The following is a 19,704-nucleotide window of genomic DNA, read 5'->3' as shown; positions in this document are numbered from 1 at the left end:
AAAAATACCCTTTCATGTTCTGAGCGTTCATAATACAGCACCAATCTCTTTTAGTACCTACTTGCGTGTTGCTGTGAATTTGCATCACGCTTCCCCTACCCTTCATATATAGTTATGTAGCTGCACTTACTAATCCTGGAACACACTGTATAAGAAGCAATTTAAGAGCAATTATTCGCACGAATTGACTTGAAGTATGGGACAACTAACCTAGTTTGTCGGAAGTTATTCAAGATTGGAAATACCTAATTGTTGTTGTTAAGTTTTTAAATTGTGAAACTTCTTACGTGACTAGGGTAAACTTACAGTACCCTCTAATTCCATTTAGCATAGGTTAGTAGTCAATAAAGTAACTAGGACTATTTTACACTTAACAAATAAAAAAAATAAGAATTGTCTATACGCCAAAATTTAATTTGTATATAAAATTAGAAATGTATTTTATTTCACCCAAATGTGTTTTAAAATTGTTTCCACCATTGAGAAAATTTGGTGATTGGAATAAACTGAGAGCGCAATTTAATTTAATATAAACATTTTATTAATAGTTGACTTGTTGATAATTGTACTGAATGACGTAGTAAATAAAAAATAATAAAAATAGGGAGTAAGAGTTTGATCTGTTTTTATCCACTAAAAAAAGTCTAGTGCTGAATCAACGGCAACAGTAACCTATACCTTGAAAATCATGCAACAAACTTATTTAAACTATGTTAACATCTAAAGAGAATGATATTTTTAGAGATCAATTCATTGCGGCGAACAGCTTCAGTAACGCGTAAACCGTATTGACTTGCGGACGTGTTAAGAGACTTATTTATTTATTTATATTATTAACTTTAACATAGTGTTCTAAGTGAAATTGATTTTTTTATGTAACTTAATAATTGCATTTTTTCATTGAATTAAATTTATATTAAGTGAAGTTTTAAAAATGTCTAAAGATTCGAATAATAAACCTAAAGATTTGAATGACGTTGAGATGCTGATTGCTCCAAGTTCACCGAAGAATCAACCTGATATCCATTTGGTTACTAATGAGAGGAGACAGGGAAGGGAGAAAGTAAGTTCTAAAAATGAAGTTAGTATATTCTACGTAAGTATATCAAACCAGGTTTTTATGTTCTTCATACATTCATCAGTAAATTAACATCTCTCTCAGTTAACTATTAATTATTACAATTAAAATGCCAATTTATACAGTTGAGAAGAATAAATGCTTCCAGCTATAATAAGCCCTATTATATATGCTGGAAGCATTAAAAATTACGTGTTTGAAAAAAATAAATCAAGTAGTTTTTTTTTAATTTGAATTGGCTAATGAGCTACATCCATTTTAAAATGTGACTTTTTGTTACTGTTTTTACTTATTAAAAAGGATTAGGGCTAAATTAAATGTATGATATTGTACCGCTGCAGCATGCCCAAAATGTGGCAGCGTTCCGCCTTTATATGGCTATTGCTAACGCGTTGGGCAAGGCAACCCTTGGATCTAACTCTCCGTAAAAATGCGCCAAATACAAAGTTTTGTGAACTGTATACAATAGAATTTTATTTGGTAGGTTAAAAAAAATCTTAATATCACCGAACATTTAAAACCTTTGCTAGTTTTTATAAGAAATTTACTTGTATGTAAGTACCGGAATACTTACTTCTTACTAAGTTTATTGGACGTACAATCATCATCACTAAAGTTCAAAGCAGGTTCAAGGTAAAAATGACGGTTTACTCAATATTGTATAATAACAAAGTGTGCGATATCCCGAACTTGAAACGCTATTATAGAGCAGGTAAATGGACAAAATGTTCTTAATTTCTTTCAGGAATTAAGGACCCAAATCTTAAATATATTTTGTATATTTTTTAAATTCAAACTAAAATCGTTGATCGTTCTCATGATCATTTTATTTATACATTTATTAGTTTTACATATTGTTAGTAGCAGTAGAGCTCTTTGTAAAAGAGTTCGTCCAGGGAAGTACTGCTAGCTTATCTATTTCTGCCGCCAAGCAGCAATGTGAGCATTACTGCGTTACTGTTTTGAAGGATAAGAATTATGTTATTAAGCGTCACGCCTGTCCATAGTAGTTGCAGTGCCACTCAGAGTTTTAAATCACAAAGGTCTGAGGGATACGACCATTGCGGCAGTCACCCGTAGACATATGTTGACAAGACCCATGTGTCTGTAATTGCACCAAAGGTTTCATTATAGATCAAAAAGGACCATGTCGACCATTCTGAGCGAAAATTTTATCAACTGCGTGCGATTCAAATTCATTCTGACAATCGCATCATTATGTATCGTAAGTAAAAAAGTAACGTTTAAGATTGATTTAGTACAATAATTAATTATATTAGTGCATAGGTACTCATATAATAGAAATTAAAAACACTCATATTTTTAATGAAATTATAACGGGTACCTACTGCTTAGATACATAATGTATGTTATCATAGTTTGGGTACAATTATAAATAAATAGAATAGAATACTTATTTTCGCTAAGAAATATGCTAAAGTTTATCGGCGATTTAAAAAATACAAACTTCTACACTTGAAATTGTTATTTAACCCTGTTGCTCATTCGAAAAGAAGAATCTTCTTACAAGCAGTAGCGAAAGCCTCGAGAAGTTATTGATTTAAATACCACATCTGCAGACAAAAAATGCATCAAAGTTGCATGTTATGTTGTATTCCACACAATTTCTCAAATGAATAATGCATTGGAAACTGCATTGATTGGAATGCCAATATATGTAGAAATTGCGGTCTTACTGTAAATCGATTACTTACTTAATTAGTAAAGAAAAAAATGTGATCTAGTTTACTTATTAGAGCAATAAATAAACTAAACTGACCGGACTTGTGCTTGGTAGAGCTGAAACAACTGTTCCGGTGTGTCCCTATGTACTGACCGGAGAGATAGGGTTTTCGTGAGAGACTACAGACTCGATAGCAAGACCAGGGTACAGCGGGCGTCCGGGCCAAGCCCTCCGTCAGTGATACGCCTTTGGGCGTCTCTGGCGGACCCGGACTTGGGATGGACTCGCTGGGTTTTGTGGTTAGCTGCAGAGACGGACGTGTTTATCTGACCCTGTTGCATGCGTCCGGGGCGTCTGTCTCGAGAGCAGCTAGCGCGTCTTAGTAGCAGTCTAGTTGAAGGCCTGAAGCGAGGAGACGCGCGGGACACGTGATTTGCCCTTTAAGTTGGAAGCTATGTCCGGACATTATTGCAGGACACTGCGACTGGCATCTCCGGCACTAGCCCGGAGAGCTAGTAGAGGATAACCTAGATATCCTCCGGTCCCTACAGCCGCTTAGGTTATTGGGAACTGGAGAGACGTCATTTTTCGGCGTCGGGAAGTGAGCATGCCTTACAGCTTCGCCACCAATGAGGAGATTTGGTAGTTGACTCAGAGTCGACGGCTTAGCGGTTGGCAACCGCTAGTTGTGCAATGCGCAACGAGAAGTGAGCGTGCCTACAGCTCCGATACCTATCTGGAAAATAGGGAGGGTACCGTACGTGCACCCGGGGCGGGTCACACGAGGCACTAGCCACTCGAAGAACCGGATAAAGTCAAGTGACAGAGATCTGTGATAACCCTGTACACTGGCTGATCTGGGGTCAGAACCTGAACTTATAAGGTTCCTGTGCGCGCACAGGTAATAGTGCCCTTCTCGTATACCTTAAGGGTAGGTAGGGAGGGTCACTATAATCAAAACTAACGTAGAAAGATATGGGAGCTTGTCCCGATGTGAAGTAACGTTTCACCCTGGAAAGGATCCCAAGCTTCCTTGCTGCATGTTTGGCTATTGATTCAATGTATCTGCCGATGTACAAATTTGACGACAGATCCATTCCAAGTAGCTGGAGACAGTCGCCTATTGGTATGGATATATCACGAAAAGTCGGAGTCAGCTCAAAGGGACTCCGTTTTGTGGAGAATAGACACGCCTGCGTTTTGGTAGCGTTAAATTTGACAAGATTGCCGTCGCTCCAATCAGAAACTGGACTCTCGACAAGCCTGGATTTGCAGACAGTACGGAACCCTGAGGAATCTATCGCCATATGTTCGGAAGAGTAGCCGACTCGAATCCAACGTTCGCTCAAGAAATCCGAGATCCAATTGCAAATATCAGTGGGAAGCCCATAAGAGGGAAGCTTACTTAAAAGGCTTACGTGCCAGACCCCGTCAAATGTTTTAAAAACATCCAAAGAAACTGCAAGTGCTTCACCTTTCTTTTCTATAGCCTCGCTCCATATGTGACAGACATACACAAGAAGATCCCCAGTAGATCGCCCTCGTCGGAATCCGTACTGGCGATCACTTAGGAGGTCGTTGTCTTCAAGGTACGACAGGAGACGGTTGTTGAGTACACGTTCCACAGTCTTGCAGACTATGGAAGTGACTGGGATAGGTCTATAGTTGACAGAGTCAGCTCTGCTTCCCGTTTTCGGCACAGGTTACAGGTTTGCAAGCTTCCACGGCCTGGGTACCCACCAGTCTCAAGTGAAAGGCGGTACAGGCGTATGTGTGTGAGAACAGGAGACAATTCAGGCGCACAGTTACGTAGGACTAGTGCTGGAATTCCATCTGGCCCGCTAGCTTTATTCGCGTCTAGATTCCGTAGAGTTCTAAGTACCTCGTTTTGGGTATGCGAATCGGCGCCATAGTGCAGCCAGTCTGAGGTAAGATGAGATCCAGACGCGAACTCTTTGCAAAGAGTGAGGCAAAAAGATTTGCCTTGTCTTCTGCAGTATAGGTCAGCGTGCCGTCTGGCCTCGCAGAGGTGTGGCATAGATGGGCGACAAATGTAAAAAAATTAATTTGTCAACTTTTGGCGTCGCCATTTTCACTACGCATATACAATACGGAAGCGTGCGCGTGCTTACGATCGGAGCGTCTGATCGAACTGATAAAAATTTGATTACTATAGAAAATACGTTATTTTATTTTGTCCTTTGAAAAAGTATTTGTATGACGTTTTTTGTAAAAACAAACATCATTATAAACATTCGTTTTAGGGTCGCGCTCGCGCCGCCGAAACGCCGCCGCCGCCGGTTGGTCTATTATCGGCGCTCATATCTAGTGTGAATATGTCATAAGACGTAGTAGGGGTCGCATTTTATAAGCACAGGCCTAGAATTACGCTAGTATTTATTAGTAAGTAGACCACTTCCATTTTACTCTTTTTCTTGTAACTTGAAACCATGACAGATATGAAATTTTGCAAGTAAACAAAAAATCTTACCTTTGGTCAAATTTGCGATCAAAACCTGTTCTGAGACCTGTGTTTCGGAAAACGTATCCAGTTTTTTCACAGTTAACTATAGCTTGTGAGTCAACACAAAGTTAAAGACAAGTCGTAGACTTATTTTAAGCCGTAGATATCGTTTTTGAGCAACAATTAGAAGTGTTAAATAGAGTACATACAAGTTCTTATTAATTTTAAACTATAAGTATTACTGGAAACAAAAATCTTTTTCAAATGTTAAATGGTTCATTTAATATTTATAAACTGGACATTTGGACAAGGCGTAGGTAAATTAAAGAAATAAGTCTATGCATCTGCAGATATTGCGATTAATGAAAATTAATGCTAACTTGGTAGTAAATTATTTCTCGAATTCGGAACTAATAAGAATTGGACGTAGTGCGCAAATGCTCTAGGCAAATTCTCCTGAGAAGAATAAGTAAGACGCTCTAGGGGTTGCTCTTTGTAAATAAACATTTGTACACATTTATTATTTACAATATTTATTTCAAATCGAAACAACCCGCAAAAGCTAAACGGATCACGACCATGGATACCGGAGATACTAGAAGCTGTAAATAACCTTTAGTGTTAAGTTTTTGTTTCACTATAGTTTTAAACTTTATCATTACAAAAGAGGGTTACACATAAAGTGACTGTGAAGACGGCCCCCAAGAACAATCAGTTTATTTTTGCTCGTACTACTTAATATATTAAGTTTCATAAAAAAAGTTACGTAATACAATAACTAAAATTTGTCACTTGCGCACACGTGGTTACTTCCATAATGCCCGTTTCTTTGTATTATATTTGCAGTAGGTTATTACAGTACCTTGGACAAATATAGCTATTATGTTATTGGATTCCTGCATCCTTAGAATTTGAATTATGTCACTTATTTGCGCAACATTTTTAGCATAAAATAAATGCTAGTTTCTTACCCATAATAATGCGACAGTGACGTACTGTACAAGGTATATCCACAAGGCCATCCAAATAGAATAGATTCGTCAGTACAGTTTTTGTGTATGACTTCCATACAATATGCTAAACAGTTGAGTCAACCGCGTGGGCTGGGGTATTGAACTGTATTTGATAAAGCCGTTGTAATGTGCACGAAATAACATTTAAATTGCGTCCCAAAAGTTTTTAATCCAGAGACAGGATTCTTCTTAAATCTCAACCAAACGTCTGATTAATTATACTTTTATAAAATCAAATGAAGATTCCTTTATTTATTTATTGTTAACGATGTTTACGTGGCGGTCAATCCACATTTATGGACGCCCAATATTGAGTAGGCTGTCAATGACTAAGCTACTGATCCTACAAGGCCAGAGGTAAGCAAACAGCAGTGTACAGTATTTTATGTGCGATAATTGTAATTTAGGAAGTGGACTGATTAATACAATTACCCAAGATGTAATTTTCGCGTTAATAGACCTTACGAATTTGTCTGTGCGTTCGTAACAAATCTGTTTTTTTATTTTACCGATTTGTTTTTTCATTTATAGCAACCTAGTGGAATAATTTCACAAAAAATAAATGCATGTTATGCGTAAAACAGCATAATATTCATTAAAATCAATATTACTGTCTAAAAAATGAACAACAATTAAATAAAAAATCCCCGTATCCCCACAAGACTGGACCGTATTGGTCCGTGACATCATTACAAAAACAATAATATCCAAAGGTATCTTACTCATTAATTTTTCATGCTACTATCTATAGTGGAATCCATTTAGCAGATTTATGAGTGTAATAATAATAAAGAAACGGTTCAGTTACAAACCCCGTGTATTGAAACATGCATGAAAAGTATACTATAATGAACAATATGTACCATTGATTTGTTTTATTTTTTGTGAAACTATTCCACTAGTTTGTTATAATTATTAAACACAAAGATCGAACACAAAGAAAAAATCCTTCGCCCCGACAGAACTCGAACCTGCGACCACGAGATACCGTCCCCATTGCTTTACCAACTAAGCTACAGGTCGAGTTACCAAGTAGACGATTTTTTTCTGTGTCTGTTATAGATCTTTGCATTGAATTTTCAAATAGTCTGGTAATTCATAATTAATTTATTAAAGAAAATATAGGTTGTATAGAAGCTGACATGTTCAAAAAAAGTAAGTTAATTTTATTGTGCCCGACCAAACATTAAGCTTACAAATATTGAAGGTATGTTATACATTCATTCACATGCACTTCGATAGACTAAACCAGGGGTAACAAGTTTCTTTTGCAATAGTATTACATTAAAACTACTTCCCTGAACAAACCTTGTCACACCCTCAATAATAAAGTGCCGCAATTAAAAAAAAAAAATTTTTATCTATCTATGGGAGTTTTAAGGAACGTGATTTGTCACGTCCACAAACCAAAAACATAACGTACAAAATCAAAATTAATATACTCATGAACTTAATTAGAGGAACCCTAAAAAAGGGGTGAATTATGTGAATCTCTGGCCACGTCATACGTATACTGGGACGTGAAATCGAAATCAAAAGACGATTGGATATCATAGTTTGTAAAATATGTGTATATCCAAGATTATTTTTCACATCAACTATAATTTTGGATTTTTTTAGTAACGTAATCTTTATCTATGACAACATTGCCAAATTGTAAACAATTGTAATCTAAAAATAATTAATTACACACGAATGTTGCCTAAAGTGCCTATCATTATATTATTTATATTATCTTATTGTTTACCATTGCGGCAAACTAATAACACAAGAAAAAAAACGTATTGTTAGATTCCAATTATTTCAGTCATTGACCTACCAACAAAGTCAATGACCAGAAGAGGTGAAATTACAGGCACATGGGTCTTGTCAACTTCTGTCTCAGGGTGACGGACGTAGTTGCAATGCCTCTCAGATCTTTGCGATTTAAAGCTCTGGGTGGCACTGCAACTGCTATGAACAGGCGTGTAACTTACCGTCAGGCGCACGAATTTTCCGTCGCGTCACGTGATATTATAAAAATAAAGATACTTCTCTCTCTTAAATTATAAAATATGTGCATAAATGGACTCCTGTCCACAATTTGTGTATATAAATCAAATAAAGCACAGGTTGAAGCAGTTGAAACTATCTCATAACCTGTGATTTTCCTTGAGCATCATTTTTTATTCTACGAGGACAAATCGCTGCTTCTCAAGAATATTGGCTAAAAACAAAATGTATTCAGAATGTGGAAAAATTTATTATGAATAAGACATCGAACTGGCCATTGGTTAAAATAGTCACATCACAATTTTGGACCCGTACGATTCGCCGGCTTGGCGTGTCAAATACGCCTCTGTTAATTTTTTAAAACATCTTCCTGAAGAATTTGGCGATTTTGAGTATTCTAGAAAACCCTCGAAATGTAAACACATCTACCGAATAAGGCTAGATGGCGCCAAAATAACATTAAACTGAAGCATGTATTTGTATAAATCTAAAGCACACAAAATTGTAACCTAAATCTAAGATAGACTTGGACGACCATAATTGACGTGCTTTTTTCAAATGCTTGTTAAAATTATGTAGGTATAACAGAGTATATATTCATTCTGTTTGGTTTTTTTAAATCGATTCAATAATACTGTTTTATTACATTTTTGATGGCATTAATCGTATTATTCAATGTAGTAAAACATTTCGTTTTTTGTTTATTCGTTATGTAGTATGAGTTCTAGGATTGTAGTTTAGATAAAAGAAATCTGTCCCAATTAGTTTGAATCTTTTTAATTACGGGGTGGAATTAAAAACTATTTTAAGCAAAAGCTTTCTAGCACTTTGCCTGTAAATTTTGACTTAAATTGTAAAAATATTTTTTATAGGTAAACAACTTGCATTTGACATCGTCAAAATATTTTCTAAATCTCATCTTGCAATTAGTTAAAATGTCATGCAAAATGAAAATTAACAATTCAAATAAATTATATGCCTAAACAAGAATTTATTTTGTTTTTTTTTATTACTTTAAAATAAACCATATTTGTACAAATATAAAAAGCCAGCCAGTCATACACACAAGAATTTATCTCGATCAACTACTAGGTGTAAGTACTCAAACAACATTATTAAAAATATAATTTTTAATTCCGGAAAAATGTTTTTGATGCTCCTGACAGAGCACGTTCAATCTGACACAATGTATATAATATCTTTTCTAAAGAAAACTATTAAATTCGAAGAAAATTTGTAGGAAAATTTTGGCACAACATATTATGGCACAATAACAGACTGATAAAAATAACTACAAAATGGCAGAATTTCAAGTATTCGAGTTCGAAACAACTATTATAATTGGTAGTTTTTTAGGAGCTGTAAGCAATAAAAGGACAAATGATTGTGATCCTTAAACCCACAGTAGGTAAACCTAACCTAGTTACTATGATGTTTCCTTATTTTTGTATTAAATAATAATGAATACAATAGCCGTCAGACTATTTACCTATGTCTGCACGCTCAGAAGAGATAGCTCTAATACAGTAGGGTCACTTCAACCAAATAGCATCGTTCGTTATACTTTATAATTTCTCAAACTCGTATCTTAAAGCACAAAGTTACTGAAATGCAAAAAATAGATTGCATATACAAAGCGTACTGGTTTCACGTCACATTTCCTTCAAATTTACACAATAGCTTCAACCTTTTCTTAAAGTAATGCATCAAAAATTAACACCCTTGATAAGAAATTTAAAATAAATAGAAAGTTATGGCATCTCCTGAATAATCGCTCTTTATAAGATACGAGTTTCAGAAAATAAGGCATTGATTTGTCGTCATCAATTTTTCTATCATCTGAGTGGTTCTACAGAAGCAGCAATAATGATTGTGCCGTTGAACAGAAAATTAACCCTGGTGCATAACTAAATCGACATTTAAAAAAAAATCTATTAAATGTGACACTTTATGTCGCATTTGGAAATTGTAAAAATTATAACCGTTTACTTGTAGTAAATAATGAAAATACTCAAAAATGTTTACGATAGTTGTGCTCTACACGACAGCATTGTGCGAAAAAGAACGATGGCTGCGTAAAGAGCATATATTTATATTCCACTATTGTTCATAACACCTATTTAAATATAACACTAACTAATTATTTGATAAACATCGTATTTTTGCAAGAAAATGAGCCGCAGTCTAGTTTTTAGTTCCGTACAGTTCCATTTAAAAATCGCCTTAAGTTTACTTCCGTAATCATAGTTATTTGCTTTCATAGTTTATTTACTATGATAGCTTTCGCTTTATGCATTCCAAATTTCACATATTAGGTACGGCAGTAGAATATTTTCGAAAATGGTAAGGCTGAGGCATAATCGTAATGACTGAGGAAGGTTATTGTATTAGTACTTAGACTATTCTTTTCCATCCTCTAAGTATTAGTATAATTATAACTGTTTTATGAAAAAAACCTACGTCAAAAGTTGGATGGATGGAATTACATCTATTTGCCAAGTTTTATTGAAATCGGTTACCTGAAAGTGCGCGTAACCGGATTAAGACCACAGTGTATCACCCTTGGAGGTGGAATATTTTATTCAAATTTAAATGGCACCAATACTAACTCTTTCCAAGAAAAAAAGGTCATCACCAAAATCGGTTCACGAAAGCCGGAGTAATCACGTAACATATAGTTGAATTGAGAAACTCCTCCTTTTTTGAAGTCGGTTAATAATGTAGAAACTATATATTTCCTTTTTCCGGTCTCCCCCAAAGCCATAATCGACTTATGTCTCTGGGTGACGGGGACTGCCCCTCAGATCTTGGCGATTTTAAGCTCTGAGTGGCACTGCAACGGGTATGGACAGGCGTGCAGCTTAGCTTATCATCAGGCGCACGACTTGTTCGTCCCGTCACTTAATATTATGAAAAAAAAAAATGTATGAAATCCATATTGCCGGTCACTGTGAGTTCGTTACCTCCTACGTATGCCAAGAATCGGTTGTTCCACATTTCATAATCTTCCAGAGTTCCAGTCACTTCCGTACTCTGGACCAGAGTACGGAAGTGACTGGAATAAATAAACGTCATAAAATTCAAAAGTTGTGATTTTTTTCGTAAACAAATACCTACGTAAAAATAAAATTAACATTATGAGATAAGTTAAATTCTTATTAAGTAAATTCTAAAATAAATAAACACTTTGTTAAAATTACATTTGACAATAATAAATACCAAGCTTTTGTTAATTATTATAAAAAAAAATTTGATAAAACACAAAATGAAAATCGATTATATTTCTAATGTTACTAAAACAATCTCCTTTCGGCCTTTTGTAACGAGACATTCGAAAACTGAAGCAGAATTGATTTTGATTATTTATGGCCTTCTAGGTCTTAAAAATAGAATGCATGTATCTTACGTGCAGTTTTATTTACTATTTGTTATCTCTTATCTCGGAGTAGGTGCAGATCCGAAGACATCTGAAGTCCCCAACCTGTATTGTTTGTGTTTTTATCTGAAAAAGGTTGCAATTAAGCAGTTACACCACAGTTTTCTGAGTTGTTCTTTAGTACTGGTAATTATTATGACAAGTAGTACCAAGTAAGTAGGATTCAGGACTAGGTTTCAAGGTCAAGGAACAACGCAAATGACGCTCATTTGTGTCAATTAAATTACACAATCAGTTTAACCTGGATATTATAATAGAAGAAATACTGTTTCATCTGTTTTTTTTATGTTACGAATTTGTGTAACATCTACAAGTCTTGAAGATAAAATTATATTTATCATAATGTTTTATCTCAATAAAACCCATTTTCTTGTATACTATTTGTCTTTGTTCATTTCTGTATTGTTTTTTTATGCAAAAAAAGACTAAATCTATGTTAAATTGTATTTTGGAATGAACTATTCTTAAATTAAAATTAGACGCTTAATTGCCAATATAGACAAACTACATCATAAGTCTGGCCCTGTACTCTCATTCTTCGTCTTCCATCCGAAACAATTACCTACTGTGAAAGAAATAATACTCAATAAAATGAAAAGACACGTGTTGTGAATGAAGCTTTGTACTTGACATTGTCTTTTATAATTTGGTCGTGTATTACTCATTTGACAGTAATTGTTTCGGGCGAATATCGGACGGACAACGTGAGTAAACGACCAGTTGTTTTACTGGGTCAGTCAAAAAACAAACGATTGGTATGGCCTCTTCTGACTTAACCGGAACGTCACGGTCCATTGGTTACTCTTCATATTTAAACAAATCAGATAGGCTCTAAAATTATATATTAAGATCGCACATTTGTTCGGCAAGTAATGTAACAACGACAAGAAATTCTAGACGAGGATTGCATCATTCGTATCCTAGCCTTGCTTTAAAGATTCTTCAAAAGCAATTAGTCGATAACTTGAGGAGAGATAGGTACATATCTATATAATTTGTTTTCAAGCATTTTGTCGTATGATCTCATGCGACTTTATTATACCAAAACTTCGAAATTTCACAGGGTACATGGTACAAGATCGATAACAAAAGTTATTAATGAAACCCTAAGCTCAACTAGGGATTGCACCTTTGTACAGTATGTGTAATTCAATTAACTTCAAATTGTTTGTTTCAGAATATGTCCATAGATGTTAGTTACAAAAAATATACTTGTAACCTATGTTAGTAATGAAAATTATCATAACATTCAATAAAGTAAAGAAAATTGTCAACCACACCAAATTACAAAATAAAGTCAACATTTTTATTAGACAATAAATTGAAATATACAGGTAACTTACAATAAAACCTAAATACTAGAAAGTAAACCTAGGAAACAATTACATGAATAAAATTGGGGCCCCGCGCCACGGTGCCCAAGATGCTGGCAGCGTTCTCCCTTTGTATGACTATGCTAATTCGTTGGGCAAGGTAGCTGCCGGCTATTCTACATTTGTACAATGGTACAATTGTAATTATTACTAATTACAATAGTACAAATTCAATTGTACATTTACATTATATTGTAAATTGCTATAATATAAATTGCTTGCATTATATTATAAACTTGGTTCCACGTGTCGCAAGCAGGGTCTCTCCCAAATCTCCCTCCAAAACTCCCAAATTAACCGTACGAGTCTGTTGGAACCGTCACGCACGCGACGCGTCAGGGAGGCAGTTCTCTTGCGTACTATCGCGCTGAAGCAAAGTATAGATGTTACTAAAATTGAATAGAAACCAATACTGTAAACCAAAAACAGAAACATTTTGAAATTTTGTTAGGGAATCGATTCTTTGATGATTGATTGAAAAGCTGAAACCTGGTGCGTGCGAAGTCGGTCCATAAACTAATAACTGCTAAACGTATCTCACAGGAAAATATGTGCAAAAAGTTTCACTAAAATCGTTCTTTTAAGAAGTTAGTACTCATTAATGACGTACAAGTTAACCACTAAGGTGAACATATTATTATGTTCACTAAATTTCATTTACAATATGATTCAGCGTTTTATTAAAGGGAAAAACCTGTTCTTAACACGGAGTGAGGACATGACGTTTACGATAATGCCATCAAGAACTGTGGTTGTTGAATGACCTAAAAATTTCTCCAATACAATCTTTAGCACTATAGGCGCTAAGCATAATATATAATAAGGCATAAGGAGTAAAATCCATTATCACAGATTAGCACAGACAGGACTATTCTTGGGAATAACCCTGATATTGTGGTATGAGATCGATCGCAGTCGAGGGTATTTCATTTTCATTACCATCCCACGTGACGAGGGTCTCGTGAAAGCCGTAACCGAGAAACTTTGGAAGTATCTCGATTTAGCGCACAAAATCACTGACATGTTGGATGTGGCCTCCAATGCAATCCCAAAATTGTTTTGTCAGCAAACGGGTTAATTCCAGTCAGCGTCGCTAGCAGCTGAGGCTTTGAATTTCGCTTTGAAGATCGCTTTCAGCATAAATGCAGAAAGCGATCTTGCACGATATGACACCTATTGTTCATGACCGGGAAATACCGGTTCTCCTATTTAAAAATTCCAAATCATCTTTTATTCCATGGGAGAGGTAAGAGTCTAAAATACATATCCATACATAATAATAATAATAATGAATATTGAGCAAAACATACTGACAAAATAGCGAACAAAAACTAACCAAGCTTCAATAAGGCTGTAGTTTGTTGAATTAAATTCAAAATCTTTTTTCTTTGATTGAAAGAGCGGCTTCCTTGAGGCTCAGAATTAGTGGCAGCGTAACAGCTTCCTGAGTGTCATTGTTCACGGTCCAAGGTTCTTTCCATGCGCATTGGACCCGAATGCACATTATAATGTATCAAAAAAGAGAATAGTTATTTAAATGATTATTACTAATTACAGGTTTCTTACCACGGTATGAGTTCTTTTATTTTCCAGATATTTCGGAACGGTTACACGCTCCATGGTCACGGGTTGACTGATCTTGTAATTAGAATCCTCTATAATCCATTTAGTGAATAACCACGAAAGCTTTAAGAATAATTATTTGTAATAATAATCCTATTATAAGTGTACAAACCCCTACAAACCCCTGAATGAATTTCCGAAATATTTTTTATTTTACTTTATGATTTGATATGAATCTATTTGGAATATGAACTTTTTGAATTTTCGTCTAACATGCTTTCCAAGATTATTGGCGCTCAAGTAAAATAAATAGAACACGGCATTATTAAGCAATATTATGCAACTAAAAAAAAATTAATATTCAAGAATATTTTGAAGATAAACTATTTTAGAATAAAATTGAAATCAACTATTATACACATACACAATTTAATACCCTTTGACAATTTGTAATAATCTTTATATTTTTAATTTAGCTAATTTAAAATAATATAATTTGATAAAATAATTTTACTTAATTGTACTTTTGACTATTTGTAATAATTTCCAAGTTTTTAATTTATCTAATTTTAACTGAAATATAATAAATGGAAATACAACTTTGGATATATTTAGAATGTATTTAAAAATTTACATTGCTGTGCCGTAACAGGGTTCATGTTTGTTACTGTATTGTACTAATTTAAGACCTATATTTAACAACATGTATGCAATAAAACATTTGAATTTGAATAAAAGAGCAAACGGATCGCCAAATAATATGCCACCGAGTTCAGATTCATTACATTAAAATCATAGTACAGGGAATTCCATAAATTTGAAACCAGGAATTGATGTGATTGTGTGACACTAACGGTACTTAAAACCCTCCTCTAACACAAAAAAAGATACTTTAGAGAATCTTTCGTAACATTTAGTTTCCGTAGCAGTAGAGCTCTATTGTGAAGGAGTTTGTCCAGGGAAGTACTGCCACTTTGCGTATTTCTGTCACCAAGCAGTAATGTATGAACAAGTAGTATTGTTTATGGTAAGCGGAACACCTGTTCATAACAGTTGCAGTGCCGCTCAGAGCTTTAAATTGCAAAGATCTAAGGGGCACTGCCACTAAGCCCGTCACCCTGAGACATAAGTTGAAAATTTCACTAGTACCCTTACCCTTCAAAACTGGATCGCAGTAATGCTCACATTACTGCTTGGCGATAGAAATAGGTAAGTTGGCAGTACTTCCCTGACGAACTCTTTCACAAGGAGATTTAGTGCTACTAGAATCTCAGGATACAGTAATAATAATAATAACGCACACACCCAACATTACCCCGCACTAGGGAAACCCTGTGTCTCGAGTGCCATGGACACATAGAAATGTAGGCCATACAAAATTTATCTCGGCCCGGGAATCGAACCTGGGACCTCTGCGTGGCAGTCCGGCGTGGTAACCGTTTGGCCACAGAGGCAGTTAGTTGGAGTGCAGTAGCAGTGACCCTCAGATATTTAAAGCTGAATAATAAAAGCCGAGTGTAGGCATGTCGTTTGCAACCAGGCGCACTACTTGTACATCCCCTCAATGGATATTAAAAAAAATTCGCCCATGTCTTTTTCTCAATACTTACTTTAATATTACTGACGTTAGCATTAAAGACGTGTCATAATGCCACGTTGAATGATTCAATGCAGTATGAAGATCCTAGGTCCTTATCCTCAAACCTCAACCGTAACGACCGTGTTAGAACTACCTAACTCCCTGCGGTCAGATTGACCTCAAGGACTTCATTAGGAATTAAGGATTAAGTAGCACAAACGTACATTTTGTGGTTGACGTATTGTAAACGACCCTGGCAAATTGATATTAACATAAGTATTACGGACATAATGTAATCAGTATCCTGTGTGACCTACCAGTTAGTTACAGTGCGTGGGCTATTTCACATATTTGATTTTTAGTCGTTACAACTATATATAAGAACTATGCAGTCTCACAACGACAACATCAAAATGTTTGCGAAATTCTTAACGATTAAAGTATGTTGACGTACCTATGCAACTTTGTGTAATATGTTATGTAATTTAAAACCAAATTCTAAACATATCATAAATATTTTTAATATGTTATGTAATTTAAAACCAAATTCTAAACATATCATAAATATTTTGTAATTTAAAAGAAATGTTTTTGACAGAAATGTCCCAATAAACGTACTTTTTTGAGACATCCAATCTTCACTATCCACGCATACATACCTTAACTATATAATAATATATCTCGTACAGAAACGTTCAGGGATTGGAAGCTCATATTTTAATTATAATTGTGTTGTACAATCTTGAAATTGTTTTTCTATATTATAGTGCAAGTTGTTTTTGTGTAAATGTACGAAATAATTATTTATTTGGATTTCAGCACCCAAACCACCCAAACACCAATAGTGAGAGCGATGTAGAGACGGTGGCTACACAGCCACTTCTTGAACCTGATAAAAAGAAACAAAAACCACCGTTGGCAGGTGAGGTGTAGAATTAAGTATAATATAAATCATTTTACAATAAAAGCTGCCACTGTTCGTCGCAATGCTTACAGATTTCGTATATAATATACAATTTAAACAAAAATGCCACGCTTTTTCACACATTTTGTTGCTCCCCGCACAGGCCCTGAAGTAGACGACCTTGATGATGATCCTGTAGATAATACTCCGTTTCCTGGTATAGACGATGGCCTGCTCGAGCCAGAAAGCAAGAAACCCGATAAACCTGAAGACCATGATGACGGTAGGTAAAACTTTGAAGTCCCGAGAAAAAGACTTACCGCCTGCTGCTTATTTAGATAGATAAAAACTTTAGATCAATTAAAACTAACACTATAATTACTATATTTATTAAAAATAACAAATTTAATAACAAAAGGAACATACAATTTTTCATATAACTAATTATACTAAATAGTTTTGGAAAAACGTGGCAGTGAGAAAGCGCTGGCTCAGCTTAAATGCCGCGGTATTCTGCCAGTACCCTGTTAAGAGAAATGTCACTCATCATCTCAAACTGTCCTTTGGCGTTAATTTTGATAAAGTATCAAAAGTATTTAAAGTCTGACAAATAAAATATATCAGAGGGGACGTTTCGTAATCACTATTTAGAAAGCTTCCAACCGTCCCGTCCAAACTATAGCTATCAAGCATACTCGTCAGAGATAATTATACAAAGTCGCACACTGTTCTTAAACGCACAAGGTCTTAAATTAACTTTATTTAATATTACTAATTTAAACTTAATTTTACTAAATTAAACTAAATTTGAAGAGTTACACATTAAGTAGGTACCGAATACCGCACCCTCAGTAATAAAATGACATAATTCCAAAAGTATTTTTGTTCCCAAAAATATAGCTTTTCGGCTAAAAAAAAAACGATATTTATTTTATTTCCTTATATAGTCCGAATGATGTGAAATTTGGTATACTATGAAAATCCGATGACATTACAATAATAATATGGTAACTTTGATCTGATGCTGCAACCAGGACTGTCTGCAGACTACCCGACTCCTCGACTTCTTACAATAGCAACGTCGCGTTCGGGTTCATTAAATTGGTGTCGAGGAGTTGTTAACTTTCATATGGTGTCTTTTGAATTGTCGATATACCTACACTGTTTTGTAAGGATATATTTTTTTAATTTTACTCTGTTTTATTCAGAATTTGGTCATTTTATTATCGAAATATTGCACTCGTAGTAATTAGGTACTGTAACATCAAAAGCTCTTATAAAAACACTACCATTATCATTTCAATATACTTATTGTTCCTATGTACCAGTAACCGCCACTGGTTTTCGATAAGAAAGTTCTCATTATCAATTTTGTAGCCCACCTCATTTTGTACATGTACACAGGACGCCAATATTACATGTCAAAAATAAACTCAACACTACGTTAATTGTACTAAGAACTATATTCAAGTGTAAACGTGTGTTGAGTATGCTGTTGATTGTACATAAAGTGATATGGGTGACCACAATGCAGGGTCAAATGATAAAGTTGACAATAACATTGATAAATGTCCAACATCCTGAGTGACAAAAATAAAAGGTAGGTAAAGTAATTGTCTGGCGCTGTGCGAAGTCGTTGCCCTAATTCTGCTTATTTTTAATTGTAAAACCACCACTCCATCGAGATATTGCAATTATGACAACATTTGGTATTCTGCTAAAATCTAGTTGCAATGGCAGTTGAGTCTCAATAGAATATCATTCATCCAATCACTAACGATCAATGTGACCTTAGTAAAACTACCATGGAAATTACTATGCACATCATCTGAATTTTTATCTTGTTTAAGCAGCGAGTTAGTGTTCAAATTAAATATATTTATGTTTGCCAAATAATTAGTAGACTACGTCATTGACATGCCATTGAAGAGCAGAGCACCAAAAAATTGCAATGACAGTTGAATAGTAAGTTCCCATTATGTCTTACGACATAATGGGAACGTTTTATTTATCGTTAGACGACTGTCGCGTCTGGCCTGGGGGTCGATTCAGAACCTTACTCAGTTGTCGACCGAATCATTTGATATCGTACGATTTCTTTTAATTTCTATTCACAACACCCGAATCGAACGTCAAACTGTCGTATTCGAAACCGAATCGAAATGACGTCACACCCGTACGATTACTCGAACTTCTCGACCGGCAAAGGCTACAAATGTTATTCAGGACACAGTTATCGAGTGAAAGTTACCGAAGGTCCTATTGTTTACAAAGTAAGAATGTAATATGGAAATCTCTTATTACATATTTAAAATAAGGTCCGGATTTTGTTCAATTTTATTAATTTATTTTAATGCAAGACTAATGCATTCCTATATTAAAATATTGGCCTTTAAAGTTTTAAAAATGTATATAAAAGGATTTTCATTTTTCTTACAATTTATTTCACTGACTAATTCCGCAAACGCTGTTGGATAACGATATCGTATCCGAATCCGAATCAAACGTTTAGCTTGAATGTTCTGAATAGCTCGTAAAACGCCCTTCGATTCGAGAACGATATCCTGTTCCCATAACACGACTATCAGTGGACGTTTATTTTATCGTTGAACGACTGT

At 34.9% G+C, this 19,704-nt stretch overlaps 1 protein-coding gene across 6 annotated transcripts in view; it reads left to right on the top strand.

The window, feature by feature from the left end:
- The first annotated feature begins 933 nt into the window (after positions 1-933).
- Positions 934-19,704, top strand: part of LOC113239657 — a 33,244-nt gene continuing 14,473 nt past the window's right edge. For all 6 annotated transcript variants that reach the window (XM_026476725.1, XM_026476726.1, XM_026476729.1 and 3 more), the window contains exons 1-3: positions 934-1,063; positions 17,002-17,104; positions 17,250-17,369. In XM_026476725.1, the coding sequence (XP_026332510.1) occupies positions 935-1,063; positions 17,002-17,104; positions 17,250-17,369 (352 nt within the window). In that variant the 5' untranslated portion in view covers position 934. The remainder of the gene's footprint in view (positions 1,064-17,001; positions 17,105-17,249; positions 17,370-19,704) is intronic.

Source organism: Hyposmocoma kahamanoa, unplaced genomic scaffold (genome assembly GCF_003589595.1).
Source record: "Hyposmocoma kahamanoa isolate Upper Pololo Valley unplaced genomic scaffold, ASM358959v1 114, whole genome shotgun sequence".
Taxonomy (NCBI): domain Eukaryota; kingdom Metazoa; phylum Arthropoda; class Insecta; order Lepidoptera; family Cosmopterigidae; genus Hyposmocoma; species Hyposmocoma kahamanoa.
Note: the sequence above shows the minus strand (reverse complement) of the source record. Positions and strands in the feature narration are given on the sequence as shown.